Source organism: Cylas formicarius, unplaced genomic scaffold (assembly GCF_029955315.1).
Source record: "Cylas formicarius isolate icCylForm1 unplaced genomic scaffold, icCylForm1.1 PGA_scaffold_4__25_contigs__length_36172078, whole genome shotgun sequence".
NCBI classification, from domain to species: Eukaryota; Metazoa; Arthropoda; class Insecta; order Coleoptera; family Brentidae; genus Cylas; species Cylas formicarius.
In genome coordinates this window covers 8,327,917-8,352,232 of record NW_026844334.1, presented here as the reverse complement: position 1 = coordinate 8,352,232, position 24,316 = coordinate 8,327,917, and the positions used below count along the sequence as shown (strand labels likewise).

General features: G+C 38.0%; 1 protein-coding gene across 1 annotated transcript; it reads left to right on the top strand.

Moving 5' to 3' along the window:
• Positions 1-200: 200 nt before the first annotated feature.
• On the top strand, positions 201-24,205 carry LOC132701124 (fatty acid synthase-like). Its single transcript, XM_060668823.1, has 22 exons — positions 201-273; positions 846-988; positions 1,059-1,208; positions 1,999-2,166; positions 3,948-4,148; positions 6,926-7,584; positions 7,637-7,765; positions 8,056-8,476; positions 8,528-9,062; positions 9,121-9,379; positions 9,493-10,167; positions 12,930-13,082; positions 13,135-13,359; positions 13,426-14,064; positions 14,123-14,302; positions 14,352-14,731; positions 14,780-14,910; positions 17,716-18,264; positions 18,316-18,575; positions 20,496-20,729; positions 22,994-23,227; positions 24,061-24,205. The coding sequence occupies exons 2-22, from the start codon at positions 847-849 to the stop codon at positions 24,166-24,168; spliced, it is 6,432 nt and encodes a 2,143-aa protein (XP_060524806.1). The 5' UTR covers positions 201-273; position 846; the 3' UTR covers positions 24,169-24,205.
• Positions 24,206-24,316: the final 111 nt, after the last annotated feature.

Here is a 24,316-nt window from a genome sequence, read left to right as displayed (position 1 = left end):
CTATTAAATTTCTACAATTGCACTATTTTTTATGGCAGCTTCAACCTAAAAGGGCCCAGCCTGTGTGATTACAGTTTAATGGTTACACAAAGTCGAATACATTTTGATTTCTTGAAAACAATGGGGGAATGTACATTGTATTCGTCAGTAAATTAGGCAAATTTATTCGAGCATTTAAAATTCCTATTTTGTAGTCTATAAAAGTATTAAAGGTAAATCAACGACTACCTTCCATTTGACTTTTTTATTGTGTTCGGATCGGGAGTGATTAAGGTGAGTAAATTTTTTTGTCATAAATACGTAGATACCCAATTATTTTAAATTATACTATGTTTTTCTTTTTTACAAGAATAATTATCATCATAAAAATATATAAATTTACCTTTTTATCAAATTTGATTTATCTTCCATGTGAGGAAATAATTTAGGTAATATGGGTATGATATCAAATATGCAATATCTTTAAATAAAAGAAAGAAAAAAAATTTGGGTACATTTTAAGGAGCTGACGGCTATTGACCAGAAAATTATTCACGTTGACCCTCGACCTTCCAACATTTGCATGTGTTTTAGTATATTGCTTTTTAGATCCTGATTTTAATTTGAAATTTCTTCATTGTGGCGCTTGCTAACTAGTCAAAAATAAAGGTTCTTGACATTCTTTATTTAAAAGCATATGTTGTAAAAAACCTGGTGTTACATATCTGATAAAATATAACATAATAATATAAAATTTTATTCCACTTATTTATTGCTTGAATTCGATTATAAACGATATAATTACCTATATAAAAAATACAATATATTTAAATAACACATGGTTCATCACGTAATAAAATTTTCAGCATGAATCCTGAAATGGAATTAGTTAAAGAAGACGTCGTCATCTCAGGAATAGGTGGTTACTTTCCGCAATCCCTGAATATTGAAGAGCTGATGAACAACCTCTTAGAAAACAAAGATCTGGTCACAACCAGATGGCGCCAGGGTAAATTATATTTTCCCATTTTCATTCGTCGAGTATATACCTATGCATATCCGGTTGTCACAATTTCTAGGAGAGAGAGGCGTCACCAACCGCGTCGGAGTCGTACCTACCGAATATTTCGACCACTCATTCTTCGGAATCCATCGACAGCAATGCACCTACATGGATCCCATGCAACGTCTGGCCCTCGAAAGAACCTTCGAAGCGCTGATCGACGCAGGTAAACTCGAAGTAAAAGAAGTTTACGTTTCTGATTCTCCGATTTCTTGTTTGCGATAAAAATAACGATACCTCTAGCAGCAAATTTCTTTAGGTACTGCCCTTATAGAGGCCTAACTGCTAAAATTTCTTTATTATACCTACATAACTAGGTATAATATGTACTATTTTTTGATGGTGTTTTGATATTGTAAAAAAAAGTATAGTCTATAAAGAAATGCTAGCAGTCTTCGTCCTGGTACACGTACCTGACTGATAAACTTTATTATATGTACTTAACTAGGTACTCTGACAAAGAATTTGTCTTAATTCCTAGGAAATTATAAAGAATGTTGTAAATATAATAAGGTAAGTATGTTTGTCAACGGTAAAAGATATTGATAAAAAACTCGTTAGACCAATCGACAAATTTGTCGTTCTGAATCACAACTGACTAAAAATTTTTCTATCCCACTCTTGCGGAATATTATGGTGAGACCTTCCCCAAGGGACCTAATAATTTTTTACTCTAACAGTTGATTGTAAATTTAAAGTTATGAGGTATTGTAAGTATCATAATATTTAAGTCCTAAATTTAATATTTCGATGTGATTCCTTTCAAATATTTCGCGTATTAGTTAAGTGTTGACATTAGATAAAATGCGGAAATTTGTCAGGATCAAGAGGTATTGGGGTAAAATTCGCTGTGGATGTTGCGCGACTTTTTTATAAGTCTTATTACTATACCTACTTACCTACCTATATTAGGTACCGTCAGAGTTCGCGGTTTCAAAAATAACCAAGTATTTTAGGTGTGAACCCCACCGAGGTGAAAGGGAGAAGAATCGGGGTATACATGGCGTCCGCTATCGGAGAGAACGACAACCTCTTTTTGGAATCCATCGTGAGCGGGTTCGGCGTTACCGGACATTCCCGAGCGATGATGCCAAATCGTATTTCCTACTGGTTAAATCTGAAAGGTACGTTAGATCCAAAGACATCCTAAGCCAAACAAATAACAGAACTATTTTTTTTAATATAATTTAAAAAATAATTCAGGAAAAAAATGTATCAAGAATACCAAGGCGCGGTCACAGAACATAAAAGAGAGCCTGGACTATAAAATGCGCGAACAACGCTCGAATAGTAGTCGTAAGAGCGATATGTATGTCAGACCGTAGACATTAAGGGCTCGTTGGATCTCCCTTGGTTAGACCTCAGAAACCATGCCTTTGTCAGGGAACTAGATGTGCATACAATGTTTGCCGCCGACCGTCCAAATTAAATAAGGGTTATTTGGGTTAGAAAATCGCGGAAGGTCGCGACTGAATGCAATTTGATATTGCCGCATAGGCGAAAATTTTTAACGGCATTACACGTAGGTGGCAAATTCTGAAAGTCAACAATAGCGAGTCTAAAAATAGAACTCGTTTAATTTTACCTTAACGTTGACAGCCCCTACGTAATGGATTAGTTGATTAATTTTAGATTCCAATTGATTATTGGGTATAGTAAGCAAAGGGCGGTGTTATGTAACTTTTGGATATCGATATGCTAATTTTGAATAAAAAAAATAAAAATTAATACAGCTATATAGGGATTTGGAAATAATAGTTCTATTCATTGAAATGAATAAAAATTTTATCATACAAGCCTGGAACCCTTAAAATAAAATTAGTAATAAAAAATCTTTCCTTAACCCACTACGATACTCTTGGGAAATAGATTAATTCTGTAGTCAGAATTAAAAGGGGAAATCTTTATCTTTATCATATCATATTAATATATTTAATTTATGTAATAACTTTTATTTATAAAACACAATAATAAACGTTAAAAACAACAATATGTCAAATTATATGTATAATTACTAAAATTGCGGAGAGTTGCGGGTTACTGGTAACTTGTTGCACAAAATAACTACAAGGTATCTCAATAAGTGCTGCTCTAGAGGGAGCAAGATATAAATGCTCATTTACTAGTGGGTGCTTATTGTAAAGTCAAGCATTCGTCCAACTATTGAGGCTGAGTCGGTTACTTAAAATTTATAAGAGGAACATACCATCTCAGAGCAGAAAGTTTTCTGTTTTGTGATTGTATGTTTCCCTTGTACATTTTGGAGTTCACAGTAAGCCTCAATACTTGGACGAAAGCTTGATTTAAAGATAAAAAACCAGTAATAAATGAGCATTTGCGTCTTTCATTTGTTCCCTCTAGAGTAGCGATTAGTGGATGATCCTATAATTAATAAAATATATCACCACCCCTTATTTCACAGACGAATAAGAATCCTAATAGAGGTAGAAAAATTGAGAAATAATATAAACAATATTTTATTGCTGTTATGTACCATTATTATTAGTTACTACCCGTCTCGTTGTAAATAAAATTTGTCCCAGAAAATCCATATTGCGTGTATTGGCGGAACAATTCAAGTTCAATGAATGGAGTTCAGCGATTCTAGTATTCCCCTAGGAAAAGTATTTTATTTAAAGTACGCCCGAAAATTCCAACTTTTTAACGTTTAACGTTGGTGACAAAATGGTAGATCCGCATTATTTTTGCGTCGCTATTTTCTACGGCCTCGTACGCAAGAAAAAATCGGAAAATAAGGCGTCGAGGCGAAGAAAGTAGATAAAGAAACGCAGAATTGACTACATATTGTATGCACCGGCAAATAAACGCGAGATGGTCGCTCTTAAAAATTCAAAAGGTGGGCAAAACGGGGTCAACTTCTCGACGATTTTTCATCTTTTCATAGGTCCGAGCGTCGCTTACGACAGCAACTGGATTGGAGGAATGGAGGTGATACGTCTCGCGTATGAGGCCATCAAAACGGGACAATGTGAATCGGTCATTGTCGGTACCGCCAATTTGGCGCTCAACGCTGAATTTCAGTGGCTTTACAATGACATGGGGCTCCTCTCACCTGATGGATGTACCAGAGCGTTCGACGCCAATGGTATTTATAGCTGTTTGGTGAAACTGGGTTTGGTAAAACGCGACTGTGAAATTAAACATAATAAATTAGTGACATAAAAATTTAATTGATTTTAACACATTGCCTGTGAAATCTTGTTGCTGCATAGGATGAAAGCTACGCTCTGTCTTTGGAATACTTTCGGAAAATGAATGGAAATTTCGTGTGTGTACCCGGTACAAAGTGCCTTTTAAATATAGGTACTTAAATATAAACTTCAAAGTCATGTCCAATTTTGAAAAATTAAAAAATGTACAAGAAATGGAGGTTGTCATATACATTTTTTTAAATTTCTAGCGCATGTCATGTTTGTAACGATTTGTAACGGTCGTTTAGTAACGGCTAATAATTTATGTTTGGTATCAACATTGGCGGCATTTATTTTGCCACTTATCTCGCGCACTCTGTGAAATAGACAAAACCCCAAATACATTATGCGGTCAATAAAGATGTTTAAAACAAATTGCCCTGATTTTCACGGTTTTTTAGTTAGGGCTAATAATTTATTTCCAAAAAGGCAATTTTTAGAGACTATCCCATAGCCTATAATCGTTATACCTGTACCGTGGGTTCAATTTATCTCGATTTTGATGGGCTGTAACTTTTTTGTTTTTAGAGATATCAAGGTAAATAAAAAACAAAATGTAGGTTTAGTAGCCAAATTTTTACCCAATTTACGTATAAAACAAAACACTATCAATTTTCTGACATATAATTTCAAAGAGTGCTCTGACTGACAAATAAAAATTTGTTTATGTTTGACATATTAGTAAACAACGTTGATGGTTGAATAATTGTCCAAGTCATTATTTTTAAAATGGTTTTTCGCGAATTTAGTATACATGAAAGGAGTGATATGCTTCAAGTATACTTTCTGAATAATAAAAGTGCAACCGCAGCTCGTCAGTATATTGGAATTTATCCAGAGCGCCGAGCTCCTTCAAAACAAATATTTCCAAGGCTGGCAAAGAAATTTGCAGAAAACCGTGACCTATTGAATGCTAAAAAGGGATGCCGGAATCATAATGTTTTAAATGAAGAAAATAAGGCAAACATATTAGGATTCTATGAAGCACATCCAGTTTCCTCTATAACTACAGTATATGAAGAGGCAGATGACAGATATTTCTCGGGGATTAATCCAATCAGTTTTGAAAGAACAATGTTAAAGGAGGATGCAGTTTTGTATGGACTTTTTAAATAAACAAAATGAGAATAACAACTTGGTTCACTACAAGAAATCGTTGTAATAGAAAAAATATGCGATATTGCTCTTTAAATATTCCTAGACAAATAAACGAAATATATGGTGTGGTGTCATAGATGGGCATATTTTGGAACCTATATTTATAGATCAAAAGTTAACTGGAGATCATTATTTGCAACTCTTAGAGCACCAAATAGAACAATATATAGAAGATTTAACCCTAAATATATCCGCGCTAATTATATAGCAGCAAGACGGTGCCCCTCCTCACAATGTTGTGCAATTTAAAAATTTTCTTAACATGGAATATTTCAGGGGTTGAATAGGGAACGGCGGAACTATATATTGGCCAGTGAACAGCAGTATTTAGAATAGTTAAATAATTTTTTGCTTTGGTGAGCCTTGTCATTTTTAGTGATTTTGTTCTACTTTAATATTTAAATAAGTATTGTTGTTGCAGTTAGTGCCGTCAATCTTTGAAATTTTATAAAAATGTCCTATTTTTGCCGATTTGTCCAAAACGAGTGGATTAAAATGTAAAGTATGTTACATCGCAATCGAAATAAGATATTCTATTAAACACTTATATAATATACAGGGTGTTCCATTAAAAAATATATGATATAGGCTTGTATATCAGAAAATTGATAGTGTTTTGTTTTATACGTCACTTGAAAAAAAAACTTGGCTAAGAACCCTACTTGTTTTTTATTTATCTTGATATCAAAAAAAGTTACAGCTAATTAAAATGTTATCAAGATAAATTGAACCCACGGTACATGCTGAAAAAATGCACGAAATAAAAATTAAAGCGTCCCGCTTTTTGTGGTTCAAGAATTTTTATGATCGAGAAAATATTTTTTTAAACCAGAATAACACAATTGTTTCAAAAATTAAAAAAAATATTTCCAGGATTTCCCGATTTCTGCAAACCTATACAGATTGCATGTAAGGATAGGCCTTTATCCTGCCTCGAAACTTCAAATCGATAGCTGCAAATTTCGGACACCTCCATTTTTTCAGATAAGGCGAATATCTAGCGCACCCTGTATAATATGAAGAAACCTTAAATACAAAAGCTTTAGCCATGTGAAAGAAACTAAAAATTCCAACATGGTATTTTATTTATGGCGGATATTTATTCCAAGAGCAACTAAATTTTTAGATTTTTCTGAATAACTGGCACACTCTTTGCAATATCGAAAAAATTTCTTTCGCATCTCCTGGTTTAATAATTTTTTAAAGAATTTTTTTTTTAGAAAAATCAGTACTTATTTTCCGGTTCTGCCTAATTTCAACAGTTCATATTTGGGGGCGAAAAGCGTGAAAATCGATGGAAAATTAATGAAAAATAAGGGTCGCCGTGGTCGGGTCGACGCATATTTAGTGTGCGGAATACTAATTTTGCACTTAACAGGATAAAAGTTTTAGCCCTATAGTTCAAACGGCGGAAGAGAAAGTTTCCGAGATCTCCAATTCAGTGAATCCATGTAATCGAATTTATTGATTTTTCGTAAGTAATAATATATTGTATCGTTTTGAATGGATGTAGCCAATGGGTACGCTCGAAGCGACGGCATAGTGGTGCTTTACATCCAGAAGGCCTCCGAAGCGAGACGTGCTTACGCCAGCGTTGTAAACGTGGCCACCCGATTCGATGGTAACCGCGAAGGAACCCTTCTTGACATTAGCGTACCGAACATGGTCGAGTTCATGAACGAATTCTATGACAGATCTTCAGTCAAGCCTGAAGAGGTCGAGTTCATCGAAACGTACGGCTGCGCCAACAAGATCACCGACGAGAAAGAGCTCGACGCATTGGCGCAGGTTTACTGCCGTAACCGTAACGAACCTGTTTTAATCGGATCTGTGAAAACGAACGCCGGTCACAGCGAAGCGTCGGCCGTCATGTTTTCCGTGGCGAAAGTACTCGTCGCCATGGAAACCGGTCAAATTCCCGCCAATATCAATTTCGAGAAGCCTAACCCCAACATTAAGGCCTTGGTCGACGGCAAACTGAAGGTAGTCACGCAGAATACCGAGTGGAAACCTACGTACGCCGCTGTTAACGCGTTAGGGCTCGACTCGTATTACGGACACCTTTTGCTGAAAGCCAATTCGAAGACCAAGACCCAAAAGATGGACGATCTGCCTCGGCTTATTACCGCTTCTACGAGGACCGAAGATGGGATCAAAAGTATCATCGAAAAGGTACGTAAGGGTGCCGGGTCCAAAGCAGCGGGTTCATTCGGAAAGGTTTCAGGTGAAAACAAAAACAGATGATCCTGAATACTTCCACATGGTTCAAGATCTCTTTGCCAAACCTATTATGGGCCACTTGTATCGTGGCTACACAATAGTGGGTGTTCCAGAACCTAAGGAAGAATTCGAGGTATGTCATGATTCGGTGGGGTTGCTTCCCAAATTTATTAGGATTTTGAACTTGGGTTTACTGCTTTTGAAGATCTACCAAACAAAATGGGGATTCAATTTTTGCTTTATCCCAACAATTAATTTTGAATAACATTGAAATAAAATTTTTCTTCATCTTCAGTAGGTTTGCATCAAGAACAATTAATTCTTAAATGATTAATTATAAGTTCCACCAAATCCATTCCAAGCCATTAATTGTTTCGCAAACTGTTTCTGGCGTCTGCTCATTAGTACTAATTGCCTTTCTAGTATCACCAAGGCACCAAGCGCCAGGTGTGGTTCGTATATTCCGGCATGGGCAGTCAGTGGTGCGGTATGGTGAGCGATCTGATGAAGCTGCCGGTATTCGCGGAAGCTATCCGGAAATGTCACGAAATTCTGAAACCGAAGGGCATCGATCTCATGCATATTATTACCACCTCGGACAAAACTATATTCGACAACATCCTCCACTCGTTCGTCGGTATTGCCGCCATACAGATCGGTCTCACGGATTTATTAAAAGCCGTGGGGATTGTACCCGACGGTATTATAGGGCACTCTGTTGGTGAGCTTGGTTGCGCGTACGGCGACGGCTGTTTAACAGCCGAACAGATGATTCTGAGCGCTTATTCCAGAGGAAAGGCTTCAATAGAAGTGAAACTGATTCCCGGAATGATGGCTGCCGTTGGTACGTCGATCGCCGTTTGACAGAACATTTTATCAACTCTAGGTATTACAGGAATGGGTTACCAAGCTATCAAAAACAAAATTCCCTCTACCATAGAAGTAGCCTGTCACAACGGTCCCGACAGTGCGACCTTGTCAGGACCGAAAGCCGACATGGAGAAATACGTCGCCGAGCTGCAAGCTCAGGGAGTGTTTGCCCGATTGGTGAACGTAGCCAACATCGCCTACCACAGCCAGTATATCAGACCAGCCGCCCCCAAGCTACTGGAGTACATGAAAGAAATCATCCCTACCCCGACGCTCCGTTCTTCAAAGTGGGTGTCGACGTCCAACACTGAGGATACGTGGAACGGCGACTTGGCTAAAAATTCATCTGCCGAATACCACACCAACAACCTGCTGAGCGCGGTGTACTTCGAGGAAGGCCTTAAACACATCCCTAAGGATTCTATACTGATAGAAATCGCGCCTCACGGACTACTGCAGGCCATTTTGAAGAGGTCGTTGAAATCGGGCTGTACCAACATACCGCTGACTCAGAGGGGTAGTAAGAGCGGCTTGGAATTTTTGTTGGGGGCAATGGGGAAGTAAGTAATCGTTTTTGAGAACGAAGACTTGAGGGCGTTGATGATTTTTTTCGTATAGAATGTATTTATCCGGATTGGACTTGAACGTGTCTAACATTTACCCGAAAATTGAGTATCCGGTTGGTCGGGGTACACCTTCTTTAGCGCCATTTTCCCATTGGAATCATTCGGAGTTGTGGAGGACCGGGCTCGAGGACAAACTCCACTCTCTCCTTTCAGTCATAGATCTCCAAGTGACGCTCAACAGCGAAGAGTTTAGAGAGTGCGTTGGTCATCAGCTGGACGACACGATTTTGTTGCCATCTAGTTTTTATTTGGTAAGTTGTACAAACTAAACTCAAAGATAAAATTCAACAAGTGTTCTCATCGAATTAACTTTCTAATTATTTAATTTTTGCCGCTATTATATTTCTCATTGTTATCTACGTAGAACATCGCGTACCAACTGATATCCAACATCAGCAGCGGACACAAGGAAATCGTGTTCGAAAACCTCTACTTCCGTAAACCCCTGCGTATCCCGAAAATAGGTTCCGTGCCTTTACACGCGATGGTTCAAAAAGGTAGTGGCGAATTCGAAATCACCTCCAACAAGGAAATATTGATGACGGGTCGGATGACATTTCCTCAAGCGACCGATCAGTTTATGATCGATCCGTACACGGTAGACGTTGCCGATGACAACGTCCGTCTATCTGGCACCGACATCTACAACGAGCTCCAGCACAGAGGTCACAAGTATTCCGGTCAGTTCAAGGCTATCAAATCTCTGGTAATCGCCGAGGAAGGCAGCAAAGCGACGGTGCACTGGAACAAACGGTGGTCGATGCTGATCGAGGCCATGATCCAACAGCAATTGGTGTTAACCGGCGAAAGGAACCAGGATATTCAAATACCCAAAACTATTCAGAAGATCGCGATCGATTTGAAATCCTTGCCGGAGGACAAGTGCGACTTGGAGGTGGACTTTGATTATGCGACCAACGTTGTGTCCACGGATGGTCTGCAATTGATCGGGCTGCAAATGGTTCCGCACGATAAAGAAGAAAAAGCCGTTTACATCGATTCGTTCGAGTACGTGCCGCTGATGGGGAACGTATACACTGTAAGTAACTATTTAAAAATTTGATAAAAGCTAATAGTTAGGTTAACCAGGAATTTTGTATATAAAAGAAAACGTATATTCAATATGACATCCAATCTCTTTTCATGAAAAAAAAAACTGAGTTTTTTAGTGTTTCTTGTGAGAATAGGGATAAAAATAATTTTCTCTTGTGCCATTTGGCCTGCTCTGCAATTATAATCATTTTGTATTAATAACAGAAACAAATACTCTTTACAAAAGTTCTGGATTCCTCCTGCGTCGGTTTTTGCTAACGTTTCGCCAATCATCCTTTTGGCTTCTTCAGAGCTTGACTGAAACTGGCTCGCATTTTACTCGGTACCTGCTTATATATTGTTTGAGGGGGGCGGAGCTAAATAAGGGACATAAACACCGTCTCGGATGACTAATTCCCATATTGGTGACAGGTAGAGACCTGAGTCGCGGTTAAGAGTGTTAGGATGTTTATAGATTTCTATAGACTCTCGGATTTTTCGTTGGAAGAAGAATTGATTACATGCAAGAATGTTAGTTTTATCGAATAAAATGTTATGTCCGTTTTCGTGATTGTGTTCGGCAACAGCTGATGAGTTTATTTGTCTTAATCGTAAGGCTGTTTCGTGTTCTTTGAGTCTAGTAGATATTTATTTTTCGTCCGGTTTCTCCAATGTATTCTTTGCCGCATATGCATGGAATGCTGTAAACTCCTGCCATCGCAAATGGAATTTTATATTTGACGCACCGAAGGTGTTGAGAGATTTTTGGACAAGTGGTAATTCAGGTTTTGAAGTTATACTTCTTTAGAACTTTTGATATATCGTCAGTGATATTTTGAATGTTAAGAAGGACCACAGTGGCAAGTCTAGGATTGCTTTCAGCCTCATTGATATTGGAAGGTTGTGGTGAAGTGTAGTTTTTCATCGAACGCTTAATATCTTTAATGTGGAAATTATTAGAGAGAAGAGCAGAGGCAAGGTTCAGTGACTTGGGACTGAGATAGTTTTACGCCAAGATTGACTGATGATGATGTGAAGATGCATTAAGGTTTCGGTCTGAAAATACAATGACCCACTGTTGGGTCTGATTTTGTATCGAGAGAAATATCTAAGAATGGAAGGTTATTATATTATTAGTTTCCAACTCAATGGTAAAATATATGTTAAGGTGTATAAACTTTAAATGTCTAAGAAAATCTTCTAGGGTTTTTTGACCATGAGGCCAAATAACAAAAGCATTATCGACGTAGGGTTTCCATAATTTTGGTTTTAGATGGAAGGTGTCGAGAGTTTTCTTCTCAAAGGATTCCATAAATATCTTCGCGATGATAGTGGAGAACTCATAGCTGTTCCGGACGTTTGTTCAAAAATTTGACCGTTATAAGAAAAATATGTTCCAGGCAAGCATTTTTCGATTAGGGTAAGAAGGTTTGGTTCCAGATCCTCGGTTTTTAATATATCTGATGATGATGTTGAGAGTTTCAGTAATAGAAACTTTGGTAAAGAGGGATTCTACGTGGAAACCAACTGGAATATCTTGTGTATTTAATGTAATGCTTTTTAATTGTTCAATGAAGTGAAAGGAATTAAGTACGAAATTATCAGTTTTCCCTGTAAGGGGTTTTAATAAGGAAGCTAGAAAATATGTGGGAGAACCATTGGTGCTGACAATAGATCGAAGGGGTTCCCCTGGTTTGTGGATCTTTGGGAGTCATGGGGGGTGACAGATTTTTTTCACTGAGTTTGATTGAGAAGAAGCCTTAATAGCAGATTTAAGGTTGCCATTCATAGATGATGATAGAGCATATTATCCGTCTATAAGAATATCTTGAATCTTCTGTGTCTATGACCACCTTAGCATTTCCTTTATCTGCTTTTAGAATTACGATGTCTGAATTAGATTTTAGAGATTTTAGCGCAACGTGTTCAAGCTTTGCAATATTGGATTTAGGAGGTTTTGATTTTTTAAGGGTTTTTGCTGTTTCAAATTGAATTTCACTGGCTGTTTGAGATGGCAGTTTGTTTAGGATAGACTGGTTTCCTCTTTTGGGATAATCCGTGGTGCAAGGACGAAGTTGGAACCTTTTGAAAGAACTAATTTTTCCGTTTCTGAAAGTTGGTGCCATGATACATTTATTACAGTATTTGTTAATTGGAAAAAGTCTGATGGTTTACCTAATGTTGACGTTACTTTTTCAAATTTCTGAATGTGATTTTGGTAGTAGATACACGAAGATTTAAAGCTTTGTCATGAATCATGTTTGAAAGGGTACCGAACTCGGATGGGGACAAGATGGAAGAAATTTCAAGGTGTAGAGACAGAAGAGCCTTATTGATTTGGTCTATTCTCTTACGGGTATGATGAATTCTTTCTCGAAGTAAAGCGAAGCTAGATTTTTGATTAGCGAAACGTTAGCAAGTTCGACTCAGTAAAAATCGACGCAGGAGGGATCCAGAAGTTTTGTATAAAGTATTACAGTAGTCTGTCGAAGTTTCTTTGAAAAATTAACAGAAACAAATATAGTTGTAATGAAACTTGAATGAAATGAAATGAAAATTAGGTGTCCTGTATTAGTTTTGCCACAGCGGATCCAATTCCGTTGTTAGATTTCTGTTTTTCACAATTTAACAGGCTGCGATAGCCATGATTTCAAACTACGATTTTTGTCTAAAATGGCAACCGAACTTTTCATCTGTGCTCGTTTAATGACGCTGGGTGTCTTGCTCATCCAGACATTTACACAATCGGTAAAATCAATTCGTTGGTAGAAAATGGAAACTGGAATATGCGTCGCCTTGCAACTGATGCTGAACAACTTCCACGACCAGTACATTACTAACATCATGATCACCGAAATTCAAAGCGACAATCTTCTCCAGCAGGGCATCCAATCCGCTTTGAGTCAATACACCAAGCTCAACGTGAGTGAAAACCAATATCTATCGATTTAATTTCGATCCGGAATGTTTTTAGCCCAACGTTTCGATCGCTAAAGACGTCAAGCAAGTAGCGATACAACATTCGTATCCCCTGCTTTTGGTGTTCAACGACCAATTAACGGAAGACATAGCGAAGGTCGTGGCGACGACGCACGCTTTCCTGCTGGTCCAAACTGGGAAAACCATCCTATCCTATCCGGAGCTTGTCACCGTGTCTGAGTTCTCCTACGAAGATGTCAGCTACTCCATTTTGAGGAAGGTAAGCATTTCTCTGCCGAGTTTCGGTATTACTGCAGTCAGACTATTTTTCTAACAAAATATTTAGGCAAACATAACGGAAGTGTCAGTTGTATCGGTAAAAGGTGACGCTCTGAGCATAAAAGACTTAAAAAGGTCAACGGTCTCCTGGGTAAACGAGCTATATGCTTCTGTCGAAGCTGCGTCTTCGCAGCATAAAAGGGTATACTTGGTATCCTCGGTGATACCGACGGAGGGCTTCACGAACTTTGTCGAAGAGCTGAGGTCACAGCAAAACATGGAATGCGTTAGAGTGTTAATTAATCTAGACAAAGCCAAACCGGTAGATGTGAAACAGCTACACAAGCAAGACCTGATACTATCGGTCATCAAAGATGGGAAGGACAACGCCTACCTGGCGATTCCGATCAAGTTCAAAGACCACTTAGCCATGAACAACGCCACGAACAATATTATGAAAAACAAATTCGTAACCCATCTTGGAATTAATTTGAGAGACGAAACGCTGAATCCCGAATTCGAAAAACCCAACGAGTTGGGTGTTCTAGATTACTCCGGCACCTCCAGTAGCGGCCAAAGAGTCATGGGCCTGGCTCATCTGGACAGGGACACTTGTTCCATCATCCCGGACTCTATCTTTACCTTTGACGTGCCGGAAAATTGGACTTTAGAAGACGGAGCCACTATACCGTATGCCTACCTCAGCGTAAGTGATAAACCTTTATCCAAATTGCGAAGCGAAGCAAATGATTAAATGCGGTCAGGCTTTCTACGCGCTGTTCACCAAAGGCCGACTCAAACCGGGGGAGACGGTCCTCGTTCACGCCGGCTGTTCACCGATCGGTTTGGCCGCCATTTCGATCGCTAGCATCAACGGATGTAGCGTTTACGCAACCGTATCCACGGATTATCAACGAGCCTACCTGAAGAAGCAATTTCCAAACGTCAGTATCCCGTGTAGCAGATTTCGGCAATGGTAACGTTCGGTTTCAGCTGAAAGACAGGAACATCCTCAGTTCGGACAACTCGAGCTTCGAACCGCTGCTGATGACGGCCACCGGAGGAAAGGGCGCCGACATCATCGTCAATTGCCTCTCCGGTAGTCTATTGCAATCGTCACTGGCTTGTATCGCCGACTTCGGCCGGTTCATCCATTACGGGAAGCACGACATCGAGGAGAACAACAGTATCGGGATGTATTGCTTCCTGAGGAACACTTCCTTCTACGCCGTAGATTTCTGCGACGTCATCAACCAATCGAGCGAAATCAAGGAAGATTTGAAACAGATGCTTCGGGAGGGCATCGAGAAATTGAGCGTCAGGCCACTGTTTAGGAGAGTGGTGGATCATCAAGACGTAGGCGCGATCTTAAGGTAACATTGGAAAGAGCGGTTGACGCTCGATTACCGAGTGCGTTTTAGGACCATAAAACAGGGCGGTAACTTGGGAAAAGCCGTAATCAACATCGACAACACACTGTCTATGAGTAAACTCAACGTCAAGAAGCCCACCCAGTTCATTTGCGATCCCAAGTCTTCGTATTTGATTTACGGTAAGTTTAACGGAGGGGTTCAAATGGCGTGTATTTCTACGGGGAACCATTCAATCGATATGTTGATACTCTTTTGACGTTAGGTACCACCCACTCGTTTCTTATGTTTGCTAAAAACCACTTGGTGTTTTAACAGAATAAACTACAAGAGTAATTTTTATTTGTATATGGTAAGTGTATCTTTTCATGATGCGTTTCAATTAAGGCAAAATAAACGAAGATGGCATAAGAAATTTTTGAGTAAAACAGTGCCAAAAAAAAACGTTCTAAGGGTGTCGAAATTTATGTCTTCTTATTAACCACGACAATTTGTCATCTATAATGAGATCCAACACTGTTACCGCTAACCTCGAGTTAGGCGGTATTTTCAATTTTTTTTTATCTTCATTTAGGAGAAGATTATTGGCATCGAACCATCTTTCGGCTAGATCTCAAGCAGCATTTGAAGTGTCATACAATGCTGCCGCTAGAGGCAACAAATGTCTTGTCATCCTCAAAGTGGAAACATTTGACGTCATATAATTACTTAAGTTAGTCATGTATACAATGAACAATAGCGGACCCAAAATTGAGCCTTTTGGTACTTCAAATTTTGGTTCCTGGGCGTATAAAAGTTCGTTGTTAAGGAAAACCAGTTGAGATATATTTTCGAGAAATTTTTTGAACACGCAGTCCAAGGCCTTGGACAAATCGCAGAGTGTTATGACACTTTGCAGCCCCGAGTCGAAGCCCTCGACTAAACCCTCCAAGACCCTTAATAGGGCTTTCGTCGTAAAATGTCCAGCCCTAAAACGAAGCTGGTAGTCCTAATGCAACAAATTACATCTTTCAAGAAAATACACCAGTCGGTCCTTTAAATTTCTCTCCGTTATCTTCCCAAATAAAAGAACCATGCTAATACAACGCAATTGTCGGTATTGTTGTCCATTTTTAAATAGCGGTAAAACTTTGTTAATTTTAAATTTAGAAACGCCATTCAGAAAGGTTATTAATCAATAAAGTGAACGGAGGATATCGCTCAATAGTACTTGCTAAGATTTTGAAATTTATATCAAAAATGTCAGTTGATTGTGAATTATTATTATACCTATTCTGCGTCAACGGGATTCATATCAAAGGAACCAGAGAAAGTTGGAGATTTTTTAATCACCTCCTAAGAAACGTTAGAAAAAATAAATGAAAATGCTCTGCAGAGAGAACAACTTCATTTTCATATAACTTATTTTTGTTGCTCTCCGTATTTATTAGTCTCCACGCTACCTTGTTATTTCTTTTTTATATTGTTTAGATAGCAGTTTATCGAACTCTTTATTTCACATTCAGTGTTTTTATCAAAAAGTTTAATCGTTTCTATCTGTTCTCTCATGGGCTTTATCCGTGAACCAATCTACTGTAGGACCCAAATCAAGTTTCATCTTTGGCCGCAACGGAAAACGCTTCCAATAATATTAGTGTAGAAATTTGTCAAATTCTCGCTAAGACAGACGGCGTCAATAAATCATCCATAAAGGGTCTCCAGTTGTGTGATCCAGCACAGATGTTCTCAACCTATGTAAGTCAAGGATGTTGTGTCTTACCAAAATCTTTTATTTTTCTAGCTACTTTTCTCCTATTTGAAGATAAATGATCATTTTTTTCAGAAACACCTTAAATATTAATATGAAATTCACTAAAATGGTTTTAAAAATATTTCTCATTTGTTGTTCTATGCATTAAATACTGTCTTAAACTTTGGGAAGTTAGATCCCATTTGTCAAAGTCTATATGGGTGCTTATCTGATTGAGGCTGGAGCTTTTCTTCCGTGATAAACAAGACGTGAAGAGGTGGAAGAAAAAATGTAAGAATTTAGGACGATCGAGTAATCTTGACCCTATAACTATGGTGCTATAGAATATTGAAGAATACAATAAATGAGGGCTGGAAGTGAACATCAATAAAGCAGAATATATGTGTATAGGAGGCATACAACAAAACCTAACAGGACTAAAGAATAAAAGTATTTTAAGTTTAAAAGTAGCAGAAGACGGAAACATGAATGAAGCAATATCATTACTATGGGATCAGAGAGTATCTCAAAATAGAACAAACAAAAAATTTACAAGTCGAGAGCATTGTTACATATAATGTGAAGGTTGGGTGCCAAAAGAAAGGAATGAGTGAATTCTGAAGGTGACAGAGATGGACTTCTGGAGAAGGGCTGCTGGAAAATCGAAACGGAATAAAATCAGAAATGAAAGAATACGGGAAATAATGGGACTCACACACGTCATAGATGATATAAAAACGAAACAACTGTGGTAATGAAAGACTACCAAAATGAATTCTAAGATGGACTCCTCACAGCAGAAGGAAGAGAGAAAGACCCAGGCGAAGGTGGATAGAAGGAATAAAATCAGAGATGACAGAAAGAGAACTGGACGATGATTTATAGAACGATATGGAAAAATGGCGATTGGGTATCGGAAGACGCCGGAGAGCGTTATAAACCGATATATAAGAAGAGATTGGTCAGAAATTCGTCCCCCTAGATGAACTATTAACTTATCTCTTAATAAAGTTGTATTCACATTTTTGAAGTCTGTCATAACCTCACTTACGTCAAGAAAATGTTCTTCATCAATTTCTTCATATCCTTTACACTTGTCACTAAGATTTTGTCTAATATATTGTCAGTTTTCACTGGTACTTTGCGAAAAACTAACATGTCCAACAGGTCATTTTTGTTTAAACGCGCGGGGCAATTTGCAAGTGCTGCCGCTTCGACCGTAATTTTGAGGATTTTTTTGTTAATTTTCACCGTCCAGGGGGGAGTTCGGAGCAGTGGGCCGACATAACCGAATGGATAGTTCTGCGGGGCGCCAAAAAAATCGTAATATGTTCGGAATCCAAGCCGCAGCAGAATCACCTCAACAGACGTCTGTCGCTGCTCCAAACCTACTTCGGGGTGGACATTATCTTCGCTTCGAGTAGGACGCACGCGCGTGAAGGTGCGACCGAGCTCCTTTCCGAGGTTGACTTCCTCGGCCCCATCCACGCCGTCTTCTTGTTACCTCCCAAGAACAATTCGTCTCGCGTCAGCGACACCAAGCCGGTACAATACATCGACTACGCCCTAAGAACGGCGGCGCCCAAGGCGATCTACGTAAACTTTATCAACTCAGCGGCCGGTATATGCCAACTGAGGGCCGACGCTGGATACACCAGCTACAACGTTCAGTGGTTGAAAGAGTACGAATTCGGCGACGTGCTCGCGAGTCTGGACGACATTTTGACCCTCAGAGTCACGAACGTGCTGGTCATCAACGACAAGAGCGGGGATACCAGACAGGAAAGCGCTCAAGCGTTAGTCAAGAGTAAGTTGGCGTCGCGAGTCTAAATCAGGTCTGACTAGGTTCTTCGCTTAGAGTTGTCTCAGATGCTGCCCGCGTCTCCCGAGGTCGTAGCTGAACGATCCGAGGAAGCCCCCAAGGAGCCGGAAATGATCCAGATCGTGACCGAAGGACCCAGGGAGATGAGGGAGTTGGCTCCGTTGTTTATAATTCCCGGTTTGAATACCGAGAAGGAGGTCGAAGAGCTTGGCAGGCATCTGCTGTTGCCGACGTTTGTTGCCGTGTTGCCGTCGACAGCGACGCCTGTCAAAAAATTGGCGGAGACGTACGCCAAGGTAAGTAGATGTTTCTGAGTATTTAGTGTAGTGTAGAAACGGCTCTGCAGAGATGCAGAGCTCCCAACTAACTAAAATATTGCCTTTTGTCAAGAACAAAATGATAAAAACTGATGATATTTCCCTGGTGAATGATAAACCAACCTATAATCGCGCTATCTATGTTACACACTAGTAACGAGATTTTCTCATCTGAAAGATTACTTAAATATTCATTATCTTAAACAGGTTTACTGCTCCCTCTTTGAATCCCAAATAAATTACGGTATTGTGGTTTGGGGAGGAGTAAGAAACTGTGATTTGGAAGAAGTGAACGTTTTGCAAAAGTGGGTGCTGAAATTAGTATTTAATAAAAATCGGTTATACCCTACTCACATGTTATAAAATGAAACCAGAATACTAGACACCCATCAACTTTATTTCAATAGTGTACTGTTATCCATTAACAGAAGAAAACTTGAAACAATACATAAAAATTATTGTGTAGTGGTCCCAGTGAGGAAAAAACCGTCGAGCGAAGATTATTTAGGTTTCTGGCCCAAAAGTTTTTCAACTACTTACCCAAAAAACTTAAAGACACCGTAAAGGATAAAAATTTCAAAGAAGAGCTAAAGAAAATTTTTGATAATTACGTATAGATTAGAAATTCATTAGGTGTTTGCTAGCGTTATTTGAAAAGTCGTTTTATTCTAAAAAACCCCCATTGTGACTTTGTCTCGATTGTGACCAATATAAACTCAACTGTGACTGTAGTAAAAATGACCTCCTGTCGTTACATTAAGTACGTACTAACAAGCAATAAATATTGCTTTAATGTTGAACACTTTGTTCATTAACATATGTATTATTTTTATTTTAATGAATAAACTTTATTGTGGTTATTACGCGCGCAGGACACCTCGACCCCCGAAATAGTCAAAAACTAAAGCCGTGATTCCAATAGGAGAATTTGGTGCAGTTATCCCTGCGCAACGTCGTGTTGAACGCAAAAACAATAATAATAGAGTGTGCTTCTATTTTTGTGTATTTCTGGTAGTCTTTAATTTAATTAATTTAATTCAATTTAGAGTTAGAAGCAAAAGGCAAGCTATAATCAGATTGAAGAAGCTGGTGTAAGTAGAGAAAAAAGGTATACATGGAAATGTGGGAAAGACGTTTACTCAAAAAAAGAATGGATTTGTGGGTGAAACAAACTAAAATATTGTGTTCTCCGTTTACTTTTTGCCAGCGATAAAGCTTGGACGAACCTCTATCACCGATCTAGAATCTAGATCTTCGAAAATTAAGACACGAAAATTCTGACTCATAACTGTACGGCATTTGTGTTATTATGTGAAAACGTGTTAAAGAATAGATACATTCTTTCAAAAAATTGTAATTGTATTAAATTTTGCGGAGCTTTTGAATTGACATAACGAGAACTTAATTAATTTTTAGGCCGAATTAGGTACAAAAAGTGAGCACCTAAAAAATTCTTCGATATTTAGGGGCACTTTCAAAGAAATTCAGAAAAATTCGTTACGCACTGAAACTTAGGAACTTTCCGTTTTTGGTTCAGATGCAAGAATTGCAGAACACTTTTAATTTTTTTCCACGAGCCGCCACTGGCAGGGTGGGACAACCAAAACTAACCAAACAGGCAAAACCAACTATTGTGTTGTAAGAATATGTCTAATAAATTTTAAAATAAGAATTTTTTAAAGGGAAATTTGTTGCAGTGAAAAAATTATATCAAGCCTGAACTCCTGATTGCTGTTGTTTTTTTGCCGATATTTTTTTGTATGTAATTCTTACTTTTTTAAAACATCTTTTTAATTTTAAGAAACAAACTGTTTATAAGGCTCTTATATAAGTTTTAAATTTAGAATTTGTATTGTAAGAAATACTCATGCAAGGCGTTTCTTTATAATACCTTTCCAGCAAATCCTAGAAATTTGGCCCAAAGGACCATACAATTTGGTAGGCATCTCGTGGGGAGGGGTATTGACTATAGAAATCGCCAAAATTTTGGATAAACTCAACGCGAGTATTCACATCTATTTTATCGACGGTGCTCCAACGACCATCCAGTCCGCCATTAGGCGACTAGGCGATCAACCTAAGGATATGGAAATTAACTTGCTGACTAGGATATTTAACAACACAGAAGCACAGGTAAAGAGTTTCTCTTTTTTTATTAAAACGTAAGAGGATAGGCTACATGCTTCAAATTATATCAAATTTGTTTATAAAAAAAAAATACGCCTATTTACAAATATTCTGGATTCCTGCTGTCTCTGATTGCTTCGACAACACCGTGTCTATAATAAATGTAATATTTACAAACTACCTGCTACTATATACTCCGAAAAATGACCATAAAACCTTAATTAATGTTGTTGTGAGAATTTAAGTTTAATAATGGAGAGGTATTGAAATCTAATTGATAGTTAAGCAATACAGTTGAATGTCTCATTTCTTTAATCTCCATGGCAAAATTGTGGTCAAAAGTGTATTTTTTTTGTGTTTAAGTGTGTAGCATAATTAGAACCTAGACTATTGGATCTACCTGTTTGTCCAATATAAATTTTAGGACAAGATCCGCATTTCAACCTGTAGGCACCTGATTTTTGAGATATTGATTGGGCATTTCGTTTTATCATTTTTAAAAATTTTCCTTTTGTGTTGTTAGTTCTGAAAACTGTTTTTAAACCGCATTTTGACAAATGTTTTAAAACTTTTTCACTGGGTTCGGCTATGTATGTAATTGTTCGTGTTCTGTATTAGGTTTCTGGATTTGTTGGCTGGATTTGTTTTTTATTTATAATTTTATCGATAATGGACGGATTATAGCTGTTGTTCGCTGTAATTAGTTTAATGATATTAAGTTCTTTGTTGTAATTTCCTGTTGAGAGTGGCGTATTAAGAAGTCTGTGTATAAAAGAGTGAAATGCAGCCATTTTGTGTAAGGGTGATTTGAGCTGTTATGTATGACCATAAACCTTCACACACGGACATAGTGTGAAGGTTTATGGTAAATGGAAAAATCTAATTTGTTTTGAGTTTTAGTAATAGTTGAGTCTAAAAAATTTATTTCTTAAAAATCAATAAAACGAAATGCCTAAAATCTTAAAAATTAGGTGTTTACAGGTTGAAGTGCGGATCTTGTCCTAAAATTTATATTGGACAGGTAGATCCTTCAAGAAACGCATTAACGAACATAAAAGAGCGTTTAAATAGTCTAGATTCTAATTATGCTACACACTTAAACAAAGAAAAACACATTTTTGTCGACAATTTTGATACTTTATATACAGCCACAAAAACCAGAAAATTAAATTTATTGGAAGCCCGGAGATTAACAAAATGAGTCGTTCAAATGTATTGGTCAACGATCAATTAGATTTAAATACCTCTCCATTATTAAACTTAAATTCTCACAACATTAATTAAGGTTTTATTGTCATTTTTCGGTACATATAGTCGCAGGTAGTTTATAAATATTACATTTGATAAAGACACGGTGTTGAGAGATTTCCTTAGCCACTTAAATTGTATATACCCTAACTTATATTTTACCATTGAACTAACCAAAACCAATAATAATCTCTCATTCTGAGATATTATTATCAATAGAAAATCAGACCTAACAATTCTGCTTACAGAAAACCTACGACATTGTCATATCAACATCCGGCCCAAAAAACATCGGTTATCAACTCCATTTTTTACAGAACTATCTCAACCCAAGTCACTGAATCTAGAATTAAAACTCCTTATATATGCTCCTCTCTCTAATAATTTCGACGATTAAGCGTTCCACCACTTCACCACCACCTTCCAAAGACAATGAGTCGAAAAGCAACTCTACACTTGCCACTATTGTCCTTCCTTATATTCAAAACATCACTGACCACATATCAAAAGTTTTTACGAAATATAACGTCAATTTTTCGTCTGATTTACCACTTGTCCAAAAATCTCTCAACTTCTTCGGTCCATCAAAAACAAAATTTCGGTTGAGATACCAAGAGTTTACAACATTCCATTCATACAGAGCGACCGGGCGCAATATATGAACCAGTCTCAAATTCTTGCATGCAATCAATTCTTCTACCAACTAAAAGTAGAAGAATCTATAGAAATCTATAAGCAATCTTAGCCGCGACTGAGGTCTTTCTTTACCCTTCACCGATATATATCAGTAATCCGAGATAACGTTCATGCCCCTCCAAGTTCAGTTAAGCTCGGCAGAAACCAACGGGATAACTGGCGAAGCGTCAGCGAGTTTGAGTTGTAAACATTCGACGCAGAAGATTTGTAAATAATATGACAGTAGCCTGTGGTTTCTTTGAAAAATTTACTTTATTACCACCTAAGTTTTAAAAAAATCCGCTGTGAGTTTGTAACTAAAATTCTGCCTCTTTTATCGAACGAAGGTCGTGAAAAAGCTTCAATCACTAAATGATTGGGAAGCCAGAGTGAAATTCCTAATAGATATCTACAGCGGCGATTCCATAGAGAGGAGTTCGCTAGAAAATGGTCTCAACGTATTAAAAAATCGCCTCCGAGATGTGCTGGATTACCAACCAGCCGAAGACTTGGTGTCGGGAACAATCCATTTGGTGAGACCCAACGATTGCAGCGAGTACGACAATTGCGATTTGACTCTGGTAAGTTTAATTTTTTTTGAGTCGTGGTCTGTGGATTATGATTGTTTTCTTATCACATTCCTTACCGTTTTAAGTCAGATAATTTAACAATTTTTGCCGTGGTTGTGGTGGTTCTTTTCTCGTAAAAGAAATTACAGAATATGGATATGGAATTCTTAACTAAATGTGGCTAGTAATGGTTCAAACCAGGTAGAACAGCCTTGTTTGTCGTAGTTGCTTATCGTATATCATTGCTTGCACTAAAATAATACCCATACCTCCTTCAAATCTTTCATAATCTCTTTCAATTAGTAGCAGGCTTTTTTATAAGTCACCGAGGTGACAAATCAACGTCTTACTAAGAGATATTTTCTTGTAATGTTAAAAAATTACGTTTATAAGAAGCATGAGGATTGTTTGGTTGTTTTTTAACTAAAAGTGGGTAGTAATAGTGCAAAATAGCTAAAACACGTCCCCTTTTAGTAGGAAAAGTAGATTTGAAGGTGAAACCCACTTATACCCCCTCCGAAATTATCGTAGCCTCTCAATTACCGTCTACGGTGTCTAAAACCTTGCTAAAAGATTGAAAATCTCCGTGGATGTAGGCACGATCCTTCCCGGTAATAAAATTATCAACATGTGAAAATCGGCAACCCCCTACCGAACAAAATCCTTATTAATAATTGATAGGCCGTAGTCGTAGGTAGGAAAAGTATGGCCGACGTATACGTCGGCGTCCGTGAAAATCGATTTTCCTCTCGCGCGAGTTGGAAAATGAGTTGAACGCGAAAGCAAAAACGTTTCCGATAAAGCGACAATCATTTTCGAGACGCCTCTGGTTTTTTCTGTTGCAGTACTGCAAGCAAACGCCGCAAGTGTTTTTGGTGCACGGCGATCACGTGACCATCATCGACCACAGGGATACCGCCGAGTACATCAACGAAACGTTCCAGTTGATTTAACACATTTTGGTGTACGCCACTGTTTAATAAAATCGAATTTGCGTTTCGTTCTACTCGAAGTGTTTCCTTGCTCCAAAAGGTGGTTGATTTTAAGAATTCATTATCCAAAGTTACTAGAACTAAGAAAGCGAACTTTTTGGGAAATGGT